At 46.1% G+C, this 18926-nt stretch overlaps 1 protein-coding gene across 2 annotated transcripts in view; it reads right to left on the bottom strand.

Annotated features, from left to right (window-relative positions):
• Positions 1–1076: 1076 nt before the first annotated feature.
• Positions 1077–18926, bottom strand: part of PIGQ (phosphatidylinositol glycan anchor biosynthesis class Q) — a 39793-nt gene continuing 21943 nt past the window's right edge. For both annotated transcript variants that reach the window (XM_083585124.1, XM_083585123.1), the window contains 7 exons: positions 14080–14206; positions 12937–13090; positions 9978–10089; positions 7365–7445; positions 6564–6678; positions 5431–5492; positions 1077–4731 (listed from right to left, as the gene is read on the bottom strand). In XM_083585124.1, the coding sequence (XP_083441250.1) occupies positions 4579–4731; positions 5431–5492; positions 6564–6678; positions 7365–7445; positions 9978–10089; positions 12937–13090; positions 14080–14206 (804 nt within the window). In that variant the 3' untranslated portion in view covers positions 1077–4578. The remainder of the gene's footprint in view (positions 4732–5430; positions 5493–6563; positions 6679–7364; positions 7446–9977; positions 10090–12936; positions 13091–14079; positions 14207–18926) is intronic.

Below are 18926 nucleotides of genomic sequence, written 5' to 3'. Positions count from 1 at the left end.
AGAGCTGCCAGCCTCTCACCCTTTTTCAAACATCCTCCCTTGTGTATTCCCTCAGCCTCCTCTCCCCTCTCCTTGGGCTGCCCCTAGTCTCTGAGCTTCCTCCCTGCCCCCAAAAGAAGTGCCTCCTCACACTGCCCCACAGGGCAGTGTGAGCCCCAGAGCCAGCGTGGTGTAGTGGTTAAGAGCGGTAGACTCGTAATCTGGGGAACTGGGTTTGCGTCTCCGCTCCTCCACATGCAGCTGCTGGGTGACCTTGGGCCAGTCACACTTCTCTGAAGTCTCTCAGCCCCACTCACCTCACAGAGTGTTTGTTGTGGGGGAGGAAGGGAAAGGAGAATGTTAGCCGCTTTGAGACTCCTGAAGGGGAGTGAAAGGCGGGATATCAAATCCAAACTCCTCTTCTTCTTTTTCTTCTTCTGCAACAAACAGTCGCACAAGCCTTTGGGAGGCAGAGATGCAAGAGGGAATCAGAGGAGGGAGGGAAGGAAAGAGGGACAGAGGCCAGTGTTGCCCGTGGTACCCCTGACAATCATTCATGGCACACTGGTTGAAAATCACTGATTTACACTAACTGGCAGCAGAGATGCACAGGATTGAGCCTGGAGCCTTCTGCATACAAAACAGATGCTCTACCACTTTACCTTTACCTTTTTAGCACTATCACTTTGGAACTACAGTCTTAGAGAACAAGCCCATCCGTTGGGAATCCAGAGCGGCATAAATTGTGGCAGCAAAGGATGGTGGTTGGGGGCTCCTGTTTATGCTAGCAGTCTTGTGCCAGAATAGAAGTGAGCACACATGGGTGACACTATATCAAGGCTCATGCCTTTGGTTGGAGGACTGAGTCAAACAGTTGGACTGCATTAGAAGGCAAACCCCAGAAACCACAAGCAGAGTCTTTCTATGTAACTTAAGGAGGGAGATATTTCCTGCTGACAACATCACATGGCGCTTGAGCAAGAGTAGTAGTAGTGGTGTATTTCTACTTACGGTAGGGATTCTAGACCATAATCATTGCTTAAGATGCGGTTTTGTTGCTTTTAAGAGAAGCACTAACATAGTTTTGCAAGAAAGGCTCAGATAAATCATTTTTATTGGCAGCAGTATCCTAACAGAGAAGTAAAGTCCTGTTTTGGCAATGCCAGGGCAGGGCAAGAGTTCCTGGGCGTTCTCCAATGTTTGGCAGAAGACAACACAGGCAGTGACACTGTGCAGACAGAGAAGATCAGGCTGCACGTCTTCTCCCCCTTAAGAGTTCTAGAGTGCTGGCATCAGCAAGATGAGTGCAGCAAGCTGAGTGCTTGCTCCATTCTGCCTGTGACCGGAGTGGAATTGGCAAACTGCCCCCCTCAGGCCAACAACAATGCTCACACCAGAGCAAGACCCAGGGAAAAGCAGACACAAGAAAGAGGACATTCACGCGAACTCTCAGCAAATTAAGTAAAAGTGAGAGAGAAATTAGAACGATTTATGATCTCCATCCTGCAATGAGCATGCACATACGAAGATATTTCATTTCCATCGGGATGGTTCTTCTGGGCAGTATTGGAGTCTTGTTCAGAAACATGGAGTGTGTGACTTTCTGAGTGTGTTTCTTAGGCCCACTGTGCATACACAAGACCACATGCATACAGAACCGGGCTCTATGACTAGGCACAAGTGTCACGGCTAAAGGTTGTCTCTGTTATGGCTTAAGAATATACACAGTGGCTATGTGGCAACATCAAATTCAATGCACGTCTGTCAACGTAAAGCAGGGAAATACAAATAACGGCCTCTCTCCGATGGGAGTCCATACGGTGAAGGAGAGACATGGAGGTGCTGCAAGGTGCACCCATGCTACTAAATGGGCCTCAATCACATCACATTGAATCACAAGGAAGGACAACACTGTGTATTTGGCTGTTGCTACATGAGGCTGGCAGCACACCAAATGAGTCCAGATCCACAGCTAAGCAAGGGCCAGCCAGCTCCATATCTGAAGGGGTCCCCAATGCCCCATCCTTGGCAGTGTCTCAAGGCCAGGGCCTGCTCCACTGGCCTTGCCAAAACCACCTGAATTCCCCACTCAGGGCATTGCTGTGTGCCTGAGGATGAAGTATGGAAGCACTGGCATGAATCGTGCCCTGGGTATGTCGTCACTGTCTGTCCTGAGTAGAGAGTAATGTTAATGCTAAAGAGAGAGAGTGTGTGTGTCACACAGCTGGAGGCTAGTGGTTGTGCTATTAAGATTGGCAGGTACCACCTGCTATGAGGCATGGTGGAAACAGAAACGCCAATGGGTAGGAGGAAGACATGTTGGAAATCAAGGACTGGTGGTGAAATGAACATTAAAGCTTTGACTTAAAAAAAGGTTAAAAAATCCAGGAATGTTCTTGGCCATCATGGAGCCTTGAGAGGTACACCAATTATTGCTTTGTACTGTGGCACTTAGTAATGGCTCTTCAGTTGAAACTTAATGGCAAGGCAGTGAGTACATTGGGCCTTCATCTTACATAAACACACTGACCTAAAACTATTCAGAAAGAATCTGCCCCAAGGACTTTCAATGGAGCTGACTTGAAAAGTGAAGTATGCCTCCAGTTCCTTGTCTAGGAATCATTTCTCTCACGTCAAGTTGCCTGAAATACAATAAAGTCCTGCTCCCAAATTAAGCAACAGATAAGAGGCTATCCTGCCTGCACCACCACCAGCTTCTATTAGGGTGCTCAAAGCAGATTTGCCTCCAATATAGAATTCAACGTCCAATAAACTGGCTTAAAACATTTTTAAAAATCACCCAGTACATGGATCCATCATCTGATTACTAATTGTTCTAAGCCTCACTAGGGCCAAATTATGTAATAGGGAGCTCAGAATGATCAAATACTAGATAATAAAGATCTTCTGTGGTTTCTGGTCTATGTTGTAAAAAAGAATGGCAAGTGTGTATTCTCTACTAAATATTTATATATCAAAGTTTTGGGGCAGTCTACATTTGTCCTAGAATTGTCCTACAGGCAGTGTAATACAGGCGGTGACCATTTTAGACATGTCCAACTGATGCACGATCGCCAAGCACAGGTCCTTGGACCCAGAAGAAGGCAGAACGGGGGCGGGGTGGAACAGGGTGGGACGGGCTTATATGCATTCCACCGACATGCGTGGGGGCAGAGAACGGAACCCTTGCACAAAATGGTCACTGCTTGTAATGATTTGCCCCCCCCCTTTTTAATGGGCATATCACAATATGCTTGTAGAAGTGCTGTGACAAGCTGAGTGGGGCTACTTTTGAAAACAACAACCATGTCTATAAAAGAAAGCAAAAGTCTGGGATGAGTAAAACTAAACATCGTGACCTGGGAGCATATTTACATAATTTCCAATGCATTTTTCCCCCAATTTTGCATAATCTGCTATGGGTTTCTAGTCACTTGCCAGGGGCAGGGGAAGCAAGGAACTCTGTAATTAGCTATGGACCAGACTAGACACAATGTTTGTCATGTAGTTTGACATTGCATAGCTGGTTCCTTTTCAACAAAGAGCTGGTGTGGGTTGGAAATGGATCAGGAGTATGCCAGGGAGAGCATGTAACCCCTTGCCCACAGAATTTCCCCCACCTGCTATCTTCAATGGGAATAAAGCCCTATTAGTACCCATGAGAACTTTCTTCCTGTTGCAAATAGCAGATATACATGGGCTCCATTCTAATCAGGATGGCAGAGGGTTAAAGATGCTATGGTCCTGATTCAGCTTGTCCATCTCTCACATCCCACCATGGCAGGTATTTGTCAAAGAGAAATCAATCACATAAGCTACATGATACATTTCAGAGCTAGCTTGCCCATTAATTCATAATACTTTAAGAACAAAGTCCTCCTGGATGAGGACATGGCTCCAACCAGACCAGCATCCTCCTGTCTCTGACAGTGGCTGGCCAAATACTTTTGGGAACCCTGCAAGCAGGGTATAAAAACATTGGCTCTCCCCAGGTGCTTGTCCCCCAACAGGAACTGATTGGAGCTGGGCAGACTCTCCAGACCACTGGAGGTCTTATTGGGCCACCCCTTTGGCTCCCAAGCTTGTGACAGGTGTTGCCCATACATCTTTACCCACATCATCACAATCACCTGGGCTAGACACCTGCATGTCAGGAGTGGGGGGAAGTGAAGCTGAAATTATCAAGAAGTGGAATTGTGTGTCAGATACCACACACTGGGCTCCTGCAGAAATGGCAGCTTACCATAAGAAAACAAACAAACGAAAACAGATTTCCTCTCGGCTGTCACGTTAATTTGGCCACCTGATACTTCCAGGCTGGCAATTTCTAACTCGGGATTAGATGATGTTTCGTTGAGTGGTGGTGGGGAGAAGGAATTCCCTCAATCCAGAGGAAAAGGGGAGCCCATTCCTGAAATGAATCCCTCCCTCCCTCCTTGGAAACTGACCGCCCAACACATTCTTGTCAAAATGAAGCATCCATCGGGTACCACTCGGCAGCTGCTGTTTCCAAGGTGTCTTTCGCCAGGAGTAACAGCCCTGCCTCTCCAGTGTTCCTTTCTGGCTCAAGCATTTGCAGTCCACCTCAGCTGCTGCAAATCAGTCCTGCTTCTCTCCTTTATGCTTCCAAGGGTAGATCAGCTCCCCAACAAGCAGCTTCTTGCACAAAGAGCCCCAGGAGTCCTTGGGGTAGCAGCTGTATGTTGGGAGCCTGTACAGCTGCACCACGCGGCCGTAGGTCAGAGGGTTTATCTGCCGGGAGAGAAGGAGCGAGAGGGACAGTTGCAGCGGCTGTACCTGGACAAGGCTGAGTCATGCACACAGGGTGAGCAGTGTGGCTGTGTGGATGTGTGTGTGCAACTCCTTTCCTGCATAAAGAGTTGCTCCTCTCAAATGAAAGCTTCACGCCTGACCATTTGGTGATCTATTTCACACTCTTGGAAACAGGAGCGCAGAAGCTCAGCATAATGTGAGATCACAACTGACATGAGAATACCAAAGAAATGGCACTCTAAGTGTTTTTTCTGACATGGCTGTTGTTGGAAGACAGAATTAGGAGAGTGGAGTTCTTAACAATCTCTAAGCCACTGGAAATGGCTAGAGGATTCATAATTTGAGTTGACAGCACAAGGCTATTCTATATTCACTGCAAGTCTCACACTACATGTTATAGTAAGGGCTCTGGCCCTGATCCAGCAAGACACTTAAACACAAGCTTAGCTCAGCATCTTAGGGGACTGAAGCCTGTTCAGATCCAGGATCCAGGATCCAGAGTGCTACAACTGACACCTTCCTTGCTGGGCTAAATGTTTTACAGAAAACTGAAGAGGAGTCCTGTGCACTCTCACAGAAGGGAAATTTGGGGAGCAGATCAATATGGAAGAGCAAAATGTTGTTCTAAAAAACAGGAAAAGTCCTAAGCACAGGCCATCAAGCAATGAAATGATTTACCTGCATTAGAAGTCGAAGAGGTTTCCCAGCTTCCTGCTCCAGGACTCTGAACTTCACACCAGCTGAAAACACACAAGAGTAGGTAATGGAAAGATACAGTCTGTACTGGCTGATTGATTCAGTAGTCAACGTGGTGCCCTCCTGATCTTGTTGGAACTTCAACGCCCATCACCCCGACTATCGGCCACGCTGGGGCTGATGGGAATTGGAGTCTAAGAACATCGAGAGGGCATTATTTATTTATGGCGTGCATTTATACTCCACCTTTTCTCTAAGGAGCTCCAGGTGGCGCACATGGTTCTCCTCCTCATTTAATCCCCACAAGCACCCTGTATAGTAGGCTAAGCTGAGAGGCAGTGACTGGCCCAAGGTCACCAACTGAGCTTTATGGCTAAGTGGGGATTTGAACCCTGGTCTCTGAGGTCTCCATTCACTTTGTTCAGGGTTCAAACAAGCTGGTGTTTGTTTAAATGCCCTTAGCATTTCAGAACTTCTTGCATGTACAACATGACGGCACCATAGCTCATTGGCAGAGCACCAACTTTGAATATAGAAGGTCCCAAGTTCAATCCACTCTTGGCATCCCCAGCTAACAGGATCAGGAAGCAGGTGATGTGAAAGGCCCCCCTTTCCATCTGAGACTCTGGAAAGCTGCTGCCAGTCTAAGCAGACAATGCTGAGTTAGATGGGCAAAGAGTCTGACCTGGTAGAAGGCAGATTCCCAAGAAACAGTCCACGGGGTTTTGGTGATCTCCCTTCTGACCTGTTTGTCAGTGTGACCCTACTGATGTATGTGGCAGGAACACCAGAAAACCACTGAACACCCATAAGGTTTCTTAGCTGTTGGAGGTGATAGCATCTTGTTCGCGAAGCATAATGACAGGTGATAATTTGCCTGAACTCCCCACCAGCAACCAATTAAACATATAGCCTTCCCAGTACCATGCAAGCCTTATGCAAACCATTGTTATTGCAGCAGTGGTGAGTGTTTCTATGAAATTGAACCCTGCTTTAAAGTACACATGACCAGTCTTCAGATGTCTGTCACTTGCTTCTAAGCAAAAATTTCCAACCTCTGTCCCCGCTAATATGCAACTTCTAAAGTCTTGCCTTGACTACAATATGGAGCTTACATGCAAGTCTGTAGGATCGGCAGAGCCGGAGAATGACTGAATAAAAGGGCAGCGAGTTGATGAGGTCCACTAGCAGATGGATCAAGCCTTGTACAATCACCACCAGTAGACGGAGCTAGGAGGAAAAAGGATTTTTTTTTAGTTCAATCTACAGCAGTACCACCACTGGACAAATTTGGCAAACTTAGGTTTGTCAAATACTCGTAATTGTTCATTCTGAAAGAAGAAGCTGCAAGCAGAGGCCATTTGTACTCATTGGGACTTCTGGGGCAGAAGGCAGGGAGACAAACAGCAGGCGGAGCCAAAGCCAAGGACAATTAATGGTATATTTGTCCCCCTGCCACTCCTCCCTGCAGAGTTCTCACAAGGGCAATGCTGAGACTAAGGAGGAGAAGGAGGAACTGCTATTTCCTAGACTGGCAGCAAGCAGACATCTAAGAAGGCAGGCAGGTGGAAGCTGGCTGAAGACAGCAACCACTGATTGCAACAATTGACACAACTGTTTTAATTGAGTGCTACTCAGACACATTTTGAGGTGGACCAGCATATCAACTGACCAATCATCCCAGACTCTTTTCTGGCTCCCAGGAGAAGGGGAAGGAAAGTCCTCTTTCCCCTCCCAGTCTTGCATCTTGTCATCCAGCGAAGTGCTGTTTGGGCCATACAAACCCAACTCCATTCCACTTCGGCCAGGAACTGTTCAGCCACCCTTCATAACTTTTGTATATCCCTTTGAGAGCATTCCTATAGAAAAGCAACCAATACATTTATAAGTAGCAACGAAATCGGCAGCAAACTTACCAAGGTAAAGACCAAATAGTACAGTGCGGTTGTGGGCAGAAGAAACAGCAAGATGGTAAACAGCAAAGTGCCGATGAATAGCTGGAGGAGGAAAAGGACACAAATCAATCCTATAGTAGCTGAAGCCAGCTATAAAAAGAAATCTAAGTTATGAGTCAGTAGCAATACAAGGCTGAAATACTCTGAGAGCAAAGAAGCCTTATCCTTCCTGTTTTCAGATACATTTCATTCTGGGCAACCTTCTGGGGCCACATGCTAGTGGAGGGCAGGGCCACAGGCAAAAGCAGGCAGAGTGGGGAAAGTAAATTATACCTTTGTACTGCAAGCTATCTTCTATACACATTCATACACCATCCAGGGAAGTGAGAGGAATTATCAGAACTCAAAGACACATTTCAGCCGGTGAAAATGTTTACAGGTTTGGCGTATGATGTCAGCAATATCTGCAGGTGAGGCAGTAGATGTGCTGGACTGTTGTCTTACCTTGTTAATGGACTGGATGAGCGCCAATAAACTGAAGCTCAATCCAGATAAGTTTAAGGCACTGTTAGTGGGTGGTTCCCTAGACCAGATGGCTAGGAGGCTGCCTGCTCTTGACAGGGTTACATTTCTTCTGAAGGTATGCAGTTTGGGGATACTTCTAGATTCTTTGCTGTTGCTTGAGGCTCAGGTGGCCTCGGTGGCATGGAGTGCCTTCCATCAGTTTTGGCTGGTGGCTCACCTGTGCCCCTATCTGGACAGGCATAGCCAGACTACTGTTGTCCATGCTCTAGTAACCTCTAGGTTAGATTACTACAATGCATTATATGTAGGGCTGCTTCTGAAGATGGTTCAGAAACTTCAGCTAGTGCAAAATTTGGCAGCCAGGTTGCTCACTGGGGCAAGATGGTTTGACCATATTACATGAATCCTGGCCTAAATGCACTGGCTGCCAATTAGTTTCCAGGCCCAATTCAAACTGCTGGTTTTGACCTTTAAAGCCTTAAAGAGCTCAGGGCTGCAATACATCCATATGAACCTACCCATATGGAGCCTGCAATCATAATCTGATGCCCTTCTTCATGTGCCTCCTCCACAAGAGGTTCGAAGGGTGGCAGCATGGGAATGGGTCTTTTCTGCAGTGGCTCCCCATTTGTGTTATGTTCTCCCCAGGGAGGTTTGGCTGGCACCTTCATTATACACCTTTAGGTGCCAGGCAAAAACATTCCTCTTCAACCAGGCCTTGGGCTGATTGACATCCAATGCTCTTTTAAATGTGTTGTGGGAGGGGGAAATACTGGTTTGTTTTTGGTGTTACTTTTATTATATATTTTGTGTTTTTTATATTGGAATCTTATGTTGTGAACCGTCCTGAGATCTATGGATGAAGCGTGGTAGACAAATTTAATAAATAATGATAATGTTAATGATAACGATAACGATAAACACTTGGAGGATGTGAAGCAGGGCCAGTAGGGCCTGGGGCTGGGCAGGGAATGTGTGGTCCCGGGGCCAGACAGAGAGGCTTGGAAGGGCACATTCAGCCCCTGAACCTGAGGTTCCTGAACTCTGATATAAAAGATCGTCAGCTGACGAGAACAAGAAACAACTTGGTTTAAAGCACTTCCCTTGCCACACACCCACCCCCCAGGAAGGACTGAACAGCAGCGACCTCCTTGGCCAACTCTAGACTGAGAAGAACCTGACAGCCCTCAGACAAAATTCAGCAGCACGCTCTGCTTAAGCAGCTCTCCAAAGCTCAGAGAGACAGCAGCAGAAGCTGGAAGGAATATTTGCATCTCGCAACCCCCACCCCCAGCAATCTCTTGTCTCCTGGCAGACAAAGGAATAAAACAGTGGTAAGGAAGTTTAGCCCTAGCTTCCTCACTTTTCCCGCTTTGTTTGAAAGCAGGGTTGGGGATTGAGGGGACCCAGCCTCCACACTGGTCATGCTGTTACCTTGACATTTTCTAAAAGGTAAGAAGCAGATAGAGCCACCCCCCCACCCTACTTCAAAACATTATCCACATCCTGATGGGAATGTGTGGGCCCAACTCCATCTGATGTGAATTAAATGGAGCCTTTTAATAGAAACACAAAGCAGCAGGTAACTATGGCAACACTGTGGGGTATGGTTGTAATTATTTGGTGTCTTTTACTCAAATTGCTTCCCCCCCTCCCCACTCGCCCTTATCACTCCAGCGCTCTGACTTGTATGGCACCAGGCATCTGCCAAAGGAGTCTCTCAGGGATTAGGCCCCCTTCGGCTATAATTGCCTGAGAGCCAGGCAGAAAATTGGCCAGCGGAGAACAGTGAGATTCAGGGTTGAGTGATACACAGGGGGGCCGTGCCTGGCCATTGTATGGGCAAAGAGGAAGGTTGGGACTGAATGTTCCTGATATGCACCAGCATCCACGGTGTTCAGAAACATGCACAAAAGGTTGAATTGCAGCTCTTTCTGCCAATACACCTACAGATGCACAGCCGGTGACAAACAGCAAACTATTGGAAATAATGCCAAATTAAGCCCTTTGCATATGCACCACGGGGGAGGGGAGGGGGTGTGTGTGCACATGCAAATCCACACGGAAACACAGAACTATCTCCCTCCCAGACACCCGGAAAACCTTCACCTGGTCCAAGTCGTAGGAGCAGGAGTCCACGCGTTGCCTCAAGACGTTCCACTTCTTCCCACGGAACAAGCGCCACAGTGACGACAAGCCATAGATTTTGAGGCAGTAGAGCCTGGGTCCAGAGAGGGGGAAAGCACAAAATCGTGACTGACAGAAAACACCTCTGTCCACCCCCAAAGTACCTTTAGGGGCTCTTGCCTCAATAGGGATCTCCTCAGCCAGCTGTCTAACCATGAGGTTCATTCCTTCTTGTGAACCACCCTGAGATCTTTGGATGAAGGGCAGTATATAAATTAAATAAATAAATACATAAAATTCAAATGGCAGCTTTCTTTGTTCCTGGCTGGGCACTCCACTGCACATCTGGCAAGGCAGGATGTTTACTGGAGAAAGCCAGGTCTCTTTCTCCACCAGCTCATTTAAGGCGATAGTGAGGCCCAAAAGCAGAGAGGTTGAGGCAGGGGACCAAACGCAGCCTTTCGGGCCTCGCTATCCAGCCCTCACCAACCACGTTCTACGCCTTCCTTGAATGCTTCTGCCTGGCTGGAATGAGTGTGAAAATGCTTTTTGCTCGCCCAGAGGGAGAGCTGAGCATGTGTGCAAACCTCTGACTTTGGTGTGGCTGGAAACATTGCCCACTGCATCATGCCCTGTCTCCCTTATGAAATTCAGCCCCTGGAAGGTTGCCTACAAGTGAATTCTGGAAAAGGATCTTGGCTCTTGCAGTAAACGAGTATTCTGCATCTATCAAACATGTACCCTAGAACCTATCTTGGAATGCTCAGGAGTTGAGGGGGTGTTTCAATAGGCCAGTAGTCCCTGTGGAAAAGGTTTTCTGAAGACTGAGGTTTGAAAACTTAGTAGGCTTCAGAACAGGAACACAGGAAGCTGCTTCACACTGAGTCAAAGCACTGATCCATCGAGATCACTGTCTATAATGACTGCCATCATCTCCTGGGGTTTTCAAAACAGAAGCTTTTCCCAGCCCTGCGGGAAGGTGCTGCCAGCGACAGAACCTGGAACTTTCTGCAGGCGAAGTAGATGCTCTACCACCGATCTATAGTCCTACGCCCTTTCAGAACCAAAATCACTCTCTGAAATTAATGAACAGGCATATCCATCTTTCTCAGTTTTCCTTTTCTTCCCTCATCTTTCTTTGCCCTTTTACTTCTCTCTCTCCTGCCTAAAAAAGAAGAAAAGGAAGGAAGAAAGGAAGGAAATGAGGAAATGAGGAAAGGAAAGGAAAGGAAAGGAAAGGAAAGGAAAGGAAAGGAAAGGAAGAAAGGAAGAAAGGAAGAAAGAAAGAAAGAAAGAAAGAAAGAAAGAGAGGGAGGGAGGGGGGGAGGGAGGGAGAAAAGATGGTGATGATGCTACTGGTACCACCCATTTTAAGCCAGGACATGAGCACCTTATAGGCCCGGCTCACCCAATTGAAGTCTTTTGCTGTATACGAGGCCCAGGCCTCCTGTGCATAACTGTTTTTAAAGCAGCCACTTCCCACTCCTTATAAGCCATCAGGATGGATCTCTGGCATCCAAGTTCACCTGGAGAGTTGCTAATTGGGTTCTGGGAATGAACCACCTAAAAGCCTCCTCCTTGGTGGAATCAGTTTTGCAAGTAAAACTCCTGCAAGTTTTGCAAGGCTCCTCCTGCACCAAATGCTCTCTGCAGCTCTGACAACCTTATACTCCCAGTCTCCCGCAGCCCAAGAAAACGCTGCCCTTTTATTCCCCAGCATGGTATCCTTATGAGAACTTGCTTTGTTTCCCTGGGCTTCTTTTCTCCAATTGCCCTCCTTGTCTTTGGATACAAAAGATGCAGCAGAGAACATTTTGTTTGGAAAGGCTATGGTGAAAGTAACCCTGACGTATTGGGTATGAAATGTGATATGCGCTGTGCATACACATTCTCCCCGTTTTTTCTTGTTTGCGACAGTAAAGAGTGCAGCACCCTCTGGTGGGCCAGACAAGTGCAGAAGGCTAGGAAAAAACATATTGTACATGGGACCCTGGAAAGATGCTACCAGTCAGAGGAGGCACTACTTGCCTAGATGGACTCTGAAAAAGTTCGCTTTGTATGTTCTCTTCTAGCCCCCCATGCTGACTATCCCGCAGATATTCTTTGGTGCATAGTTCTTAACCAGTGGGTTACCAGTGGCCCCCCAGATGCTGTTGGACTCCAGCTCCCATCAGCCCCAGCCGGGATGATGGAAACTAGTTCAGCAACCTCTGGAGAAGCACAGAGTCCCCCAACCCTGCTTTATAATAACTAAGTAACTTGGGTATCATTGAGACTTCATAGCTCACACTCTTCAGAGTTCACATTACACCAACACCGGATACATTGTACAAGATGTTTTACAATCTTTGGCCTAGTTCAGATACACAACAATCCTGATTCAATGAGCCGTGATTTGTGGGACTAGGAATGAGCCTCGTGCCCACACACTCTCTTGCGTGCCTTCACCCAACGTTACTCAGTTTTCTAAAAACACACTTTTCTGTGACCTTTGTATTAGGAAACTGTGGCTTGAGTGATCCTTACAAACTGGGATACCAAACTATGGTCTGATAATCTGGTTTTCACGAACCTCATTTTCCTGGCTTGCATGTACATGTAAACTGTGATTTAACATCCCAGCAAGTACTGAATTAAGATTAGCGATAAAAGGAAGAAAATGCATGGGCACATGCTCATTCGTGATCTGACAAACCATGTTTTGTTGGATGGGGCCATTATGTCTGAATCAGGTCAATATCTGGTTCATATTTTTCACAGTTCAGAGTAATAATCAGTCTCCACATTGTAAAGTTGGAGAAGCTACCTGCCCAAAGGCCTCTCAGTGATCTCATGAATGGTGAGATATAATCTCAGGCCTTACATGCTGATGAGTAATGAGTTCACAGTGGTTCTTAGCACATGGGCATATGCCTAGCTGCAGCAGATAAACCACACCCACCTGGCTCCATAGACATAAAAACAGTAGATGTGAAAGGTCATGAGTGCAATGATATCAGAGACGATGGAAAGGGCCACTGTCAGGCCTAGACAGGCTGATAAGCCAACATGCCAGAGGATCATCTCAATGAAAGGAGACATCAGATGGATATAACCTGAAAGAAAGAAAAGGAAAGAGCAACACTGAAAAGAATATCACTCCTGTTCGTTGAGAGGCTTCTGAAACACAGAAGGAAACCAATGTAGCATCAAAATATTCCCCCCACCATCTTCCTCAAAAGGCTAAGGACAAAACCCAAACGTCTCATATACTCTCTTCTCCAAGGGGTGACCCCCTAAGGCAATCTTCCCCAACCAGGTGCTCTCCAGATGTTTGTGGGCTACAACTCCTGTCAATCCTGACCAATAGCCATGATAGCTGGGCTATTGATCCAAAGCATCTGGGGGACACTGGGTTGTGAAAGATTGCCATAGAGGTTTACATGGGTCTTAATATGTTCATTCAGAACACAAATCCCAGTAAGCACACGTTACCCTTTTGCCTGACTCGCATGGCAGGTGCATTTCAGCCTGTCAACATAAAGGAAGTAGAGTGGTGCATAGTTGATGAACAGCATCTCTGCAACTGATTTAGTTAAGCACAGGACAAAGATGGAACAGATTTGGCTTAATTCTTGAGTGGCTCACTTCCAAATTCACTCTGTCCTCCAGACAATAGGCCATGGACTATAAGCACATTTGGCCACAAAAGCTGACCTCCTCGTTGATGGACAGGCTCTGTATTTGTATTTGCCATTCCAGTGCCCTCCTGATACATTGGACTACAACTTCTGCATGATTTGCCTTGTATCTTGGGTCCTTCAGATGCTACCAGAACGTGGCAATTTTGCTGGCATCGCTAGTTAATTTGGGGAAATCTACTTCTCCAAAAGATCAGTCTTTCTGCAATAAGGAAAGTGATGAGGAAATGCAATGGAAACGGTCTGACAGCACTTGCTCTGATGCAAAGTCATTTGCAAACAAATCAGGAAGAACGCTGGATATGACCTTACTTTAAAAGTGAAAGTAAAATCCTTTGCATTTGGAAAAGTTCACAAAATTCTTTCTCTCATTTTAAATCACAGGTAAAAGCAGGTGCACTTACTAATCCAAAGGTGAATGTGATAAAGGAAGAACCGCCCCAACACTTGGTCCAGAGCTCTGTTCATTTTCAAACCAGCTGGCACACCCATCAGCCACTGCAGAAGGTCCTGGAGCTGCTGGGCCACATGCTACCATAAAGGATAAAACAGCTGGGGTTAGCAGAAAGTTGTTCTGTTGTGTGTGCAACGTGCTCCCCGCAAAAAGATGAGATCATCTGAAAGATTCTGTTACTCTTTCCTTTGTGGAAGGAAAAATAATGTTTTCATGGTTGTACTGGAAACATTCAGCTTGTTTGGAGTACACAGTGAGATTTGTTGGTGGGAATGGATTTAATTTTTCCATGTTGTGGAGGGAAAAAGTTGTTTGATAGTATAAAATGAAGACCACATTTCCAGAAACTGGATCACCAGTTGGCGAGTCAGCAAAACATTCAGCAGCAGAAGAGAGCATCTGGTCTTCAGAAAAAGAACATTGCACAGTAAAGAACATCTTAGGAAGAGCTATGTGTGCAAATTAAGTCAAGCAGAATGGATACTTGGGTAAAGTCCATCAACATCAGTGGGCTTAAGAACACACCATTCAGTAGACTTGCAAAAGAGAGGGAAACAGGAAAGTTACCACCATGGGAATGAACGCCAGAGGGGACATGAAAGGGGCATTAGAAATAATTTATCAGGGCCTGACACATTTCAAATGGTAGGAGTCTTACAAGAGAACACAAGAGCCCTACTACATTAGACCAAAGGCCAACCTAGGCCAATATTTTGTTCTCACAGTGGTGAACCAGATGCCTATGGGAAGCCCATATAAGCAGGACACACGTGCAATAGATCTCTCCTGCTTGTGATCCCAAGCAACTGGCATTCAGAAGCATATGGCCTCCCATAATGGAGTTAATATAGCCATAATGACTAGGAGCCATTGAGAGCCTTCTCTTTAGTGAATTTGCTGGATCCTCTTTTAAAGCTTTCCATGTTGGTGGCCATCACTACATCCTCACATAGCAAATTTCATAATTTAACTATGCATGGGGTGAAGAAGTATTTCTTTTTGTTTTAGCTGACTTCTGAATGAAATTCAAGAAGAGAACAGACAATCCTGCATGCTATCTGACCTTTGAGGTATCATATTTCTTTCATCCTCAGTCTTGCAAATAGCCACATGCCTGGTTGCCTATGGTTGGTTAAAATGACCTCCAAACCGGGCAGGATTCCCCCCAGCCCCAGTATTTGGTTTTCTATTTTCTTTCCCATAATGACTAAAACGAGGAAGTGTAGTAACATGCATGGGGAATAAATACTTATTGTGTGCTTATTTCCAAGGCTGATAAATAAGATAATATATTGAACATGTCATATATATATATATAAAATAGTTGCCTTTTCTCAAGTGTACCTGTCTCTTAAGATTCTTTGAAAATGCATGGAAGATTCTACTGGGAATCCCAGAGACCAACCTTTAGAAATCTGCTACCCTTTAGAGACAAGCACATTGTTTTACTTACAGCAAGTGTTCTATTTACAGTAAAGTACAGCTCATGCCTAAAGACATACTCCCAAGATAAGTAGTTCTGCTCTACTTATCAGCTGACCTAGAGACATTTATGAAGGATATTCTGCAATTAATCTGGAGCCTCAATAGTGGCAGTTAAGGATTCTTTCCTCCGTTAAATATTTCATTGTCTTTAAACCTTCATCTGAAGCATCAGTGATGGATACAGCTATGATGGATTTTTGTTTAAGTAGCAAGAACAATAATCCTGGGATGGGCTTAGCAGCCAAGTTTTATGTCTACACTGAAGGCCACTTGCTACACTACCCTTTGTGTTTCCAGAAGCGGATGACATGTCGTTGCCATCAGCCCTTCGACTGCTCAGCACCTCTGGGTTTTGATGCTGCTCAAGTGGAGCTAGCTGACAATACTTTATTGGAGAGAACCATCACATCTGAGGTGCCTGGGATGGAGTTGGGTATACAGCACCCATGCCTTCTTTACAACTTATGACCTTCACACAGCACAAAGATAAATTGTGGCATTCACTATTACAAGAAGTAGTGATGGCCACAGACTCGGACTACCAGTTGCTAGGTGGAGAGAGTGCCTCTTGTGAGCTTCCCATAATGGATTTCTGGTTGGCCACCATGAGAACAGGATGCTAAACTAGATGGGCTGCTGGCCTGATCCAGCCCCATAATGCTTCCTGGGGAAAGAAAATCACATCTGTGCCTCCTGTTATCCTCACATTGCACTACCACGTTGAAGTGACATTGGATCTGCTATGCAGATTCTCCACCCCACTCCTCAAACATGCAGCCTTGGTAGCACACTATCCTTCCAAACACCTTCCACAATATTCTAGTGCCACCCTGCTATTACCTACTGTAAAATTCAACAAGGGAAGAATCTGTGTGCTTCTGGCCACAAGACAGAAATGGCAGGAAGAGAATTGCAAAATGGCATGGAAAACTCATGTATACTGAAAGAAAAGAAGAGACAAGCACAGGAAATCCTTTCAAGGTATTTAGTACTCAGGAGCACTCCTGTGCTGATGCTGTCAAGTGGCACAGCTGTTGTGAAGGCAGCAGAAGGCTGATGGCGCTGGTGGAGGAGAGCCTGGTATAGGGTCTAGTGACAGGAGAGACTGAATGCTGCCAGTGGGAATGACTGAAGGCCAAGGAGCCTGGGAGGGCTGGATTTCGTGTTCTGATTCAAAATAAATGAACCGAGCATTTGGCTTCAGATCTCTAGTTTCTATGATTTATGAACTTGAGGTTATCTCCATGTTTGCCACACAGCATTTGGCATTCAAGATTCAGCCACAGGCTAGAGCAGTTTTCATTAATAACCAAACTAACTGTGCCATCTCCCTCGGTTTCGCTCCCATCTGAGGCCTGGCTGGCTAGGATCCAGGGCTGATCTGTGCCACCACTGACTTTCACTGACTTGCTCTTCCAAAGGGAAGTGCAAGACACTTTAGAAACAGATCTCATATAATATTTAGAGCATCCACCGGAATTAAAGATTTAAACATCCAAGATAGAGGAAAGCTATTTTGTGGCATGGCACGTGTTTGAATCTCTTGGTGCCTGCAGCTTTGCATGTCTGTCCACAGGATTGAAGATCCATAAAACTGTGGTTTTCAGCTTAGCCTAGTATGAAACTCACAGTGCTTAACCATTTTGGAAAGGATCAGAGGTGGGGAACCCACAGCCTGAAATAGACTGTGTCTTTAGCTGCAGTCATTCATATTAAGCATGCCTGACAATGAAAGGATTCAGGGCTGGTCTGAAAAATGCTGGGGCCTGGGTTGGAATATCTCAAGAGTATCTTCTTACCCACTGGCTAACAAGGGGCACAACTCCCACCAGACCCAGCAAGTATAGTCAATGGTGAGGAATGATGGGGGTTGTAGTTCAGCAACATCTGGAGGGCCAAAGGTCCCCCACACCTGCACTAGAAGGTCTGCCCGCACAAGCTCCATTGAGTGTACATGGGGGCTGTACTTCTTTTGGAAGCAGGTAATGCAAATCACATTCAGTCAACCCAAAGTCTAATCAGATGGAGACTTGCCTTTGCAAGTTGCCAGCTTTTGGACAGCTTTTCAGAAAAGAGATGTAGGAGAAGCCTCGTTAAATGTCTGACCCTCAGCCCTCATGTGGTCCTTGGCCTACTTTCATGCTGGTATTGAGGAAAAACATGGGGCGGGGGAGGCAGAGAGAGAAGTGGGGGGGAATGGGACCTGCCCATCCTTCAGTTCTGGCACAACCCATTTTGGGCTCCGCTCCTGCCCATTTTACACTCCGGCTCCACCCACCTCTAGTAGGCAGCCTTGAGAAATCACCACCAAGAGACTGCATCTCTCAATGACCAAAAAGAAAAAGAAGATTTCCCACCCTCGCTTTTGCCGCACAAAAATGGGCCATTGCCTAGTAATTTCTTTGTAAAGCAGCTATACTGCCAGATTCTGTAGGACTCTATTCCAGTCTGGGCTGAACGGTTCATTAAGAGAAAATGAGGGGAGACAGAAAAGCAAAAGAGCGCTAGTCATTTCTTTCACCGAATTTCAGGGAAAGGAACACTTAAATTAGGTCCTTGTTGTCACATGAACTTTATTTCCTAGGCAACTTTGCTCCATTCAGTGGCTGAAAGCAAACTTGCACCATAAAGAGAGAGTGAGAGAGCAGGAGTTCCCAATGCGCAATCAAATGCTCAGGACTCATTCCAGAACTGCTTCTGCTGGAGGAAACTGATGCCAGGAAAAGCAGATCTTGATTTTCAGATGCCAGGTTGATCCTGCAGTGCAGGCGGTTGATTGCCTCCATGTGTGGCATCATTGGGAAAGGAGGAGAGAGGCAGAAGGGTCTGTCAGCAAGGTGATTAATACTCAAGTGTGTATTTTGTGTTATGTAGGGTTGCTATAAAATAGACACGGATAACTGTCTTCTCTAGAAACTGTAGAAGGTAGAACAAATATTTATTTATTTAAACCGGGGACGGGACGGGACGTGAGGCCCAAGTGCCAAATGCGACCCTCCAAAACTCTGTATCTGGGCCCTGGAACTCTCCCCAAACTGCACCGCTGTGATTCCTGCATTGCAGAGAGCAGGACTAAATGACTCTTTGGATCCCTTCGAACTCTACAATTCTATGATTCTGCACATCCTCACTGCACTGCTGGTGTTTATGATTTATGGATTTATTACCCAGTCTTCACCCTAAGGTCAGGTCAATACAATTTAAAATACAACACTAAAAACAGTTAAAAACAAATTACAACCACAGGAAGAGTGGGGGTGGGGGTAGGGTGTCCTAAAAATACAGATCCCAGGTGTCAAAGATCCAGGGTAA

The sequence above is a fragment of the Podarcis filfolensis genome (genome assembly GCF_964270895.1).
Source record: "Podarcis filfolensis genome assembly, chromosome: 14".
Classification (NCBI taxonomy): Eukaryota; Metazoa; Chordata; class Lepidosauria; order Squamata; family Lacertidae; genus Podarcis; species Podarcis filfolensis.
The sequence above is the reverse complement of the archived record's forward strand: the minus strand, read 5'-3'. Positions and strand labels throughout refer to the sequence as shown.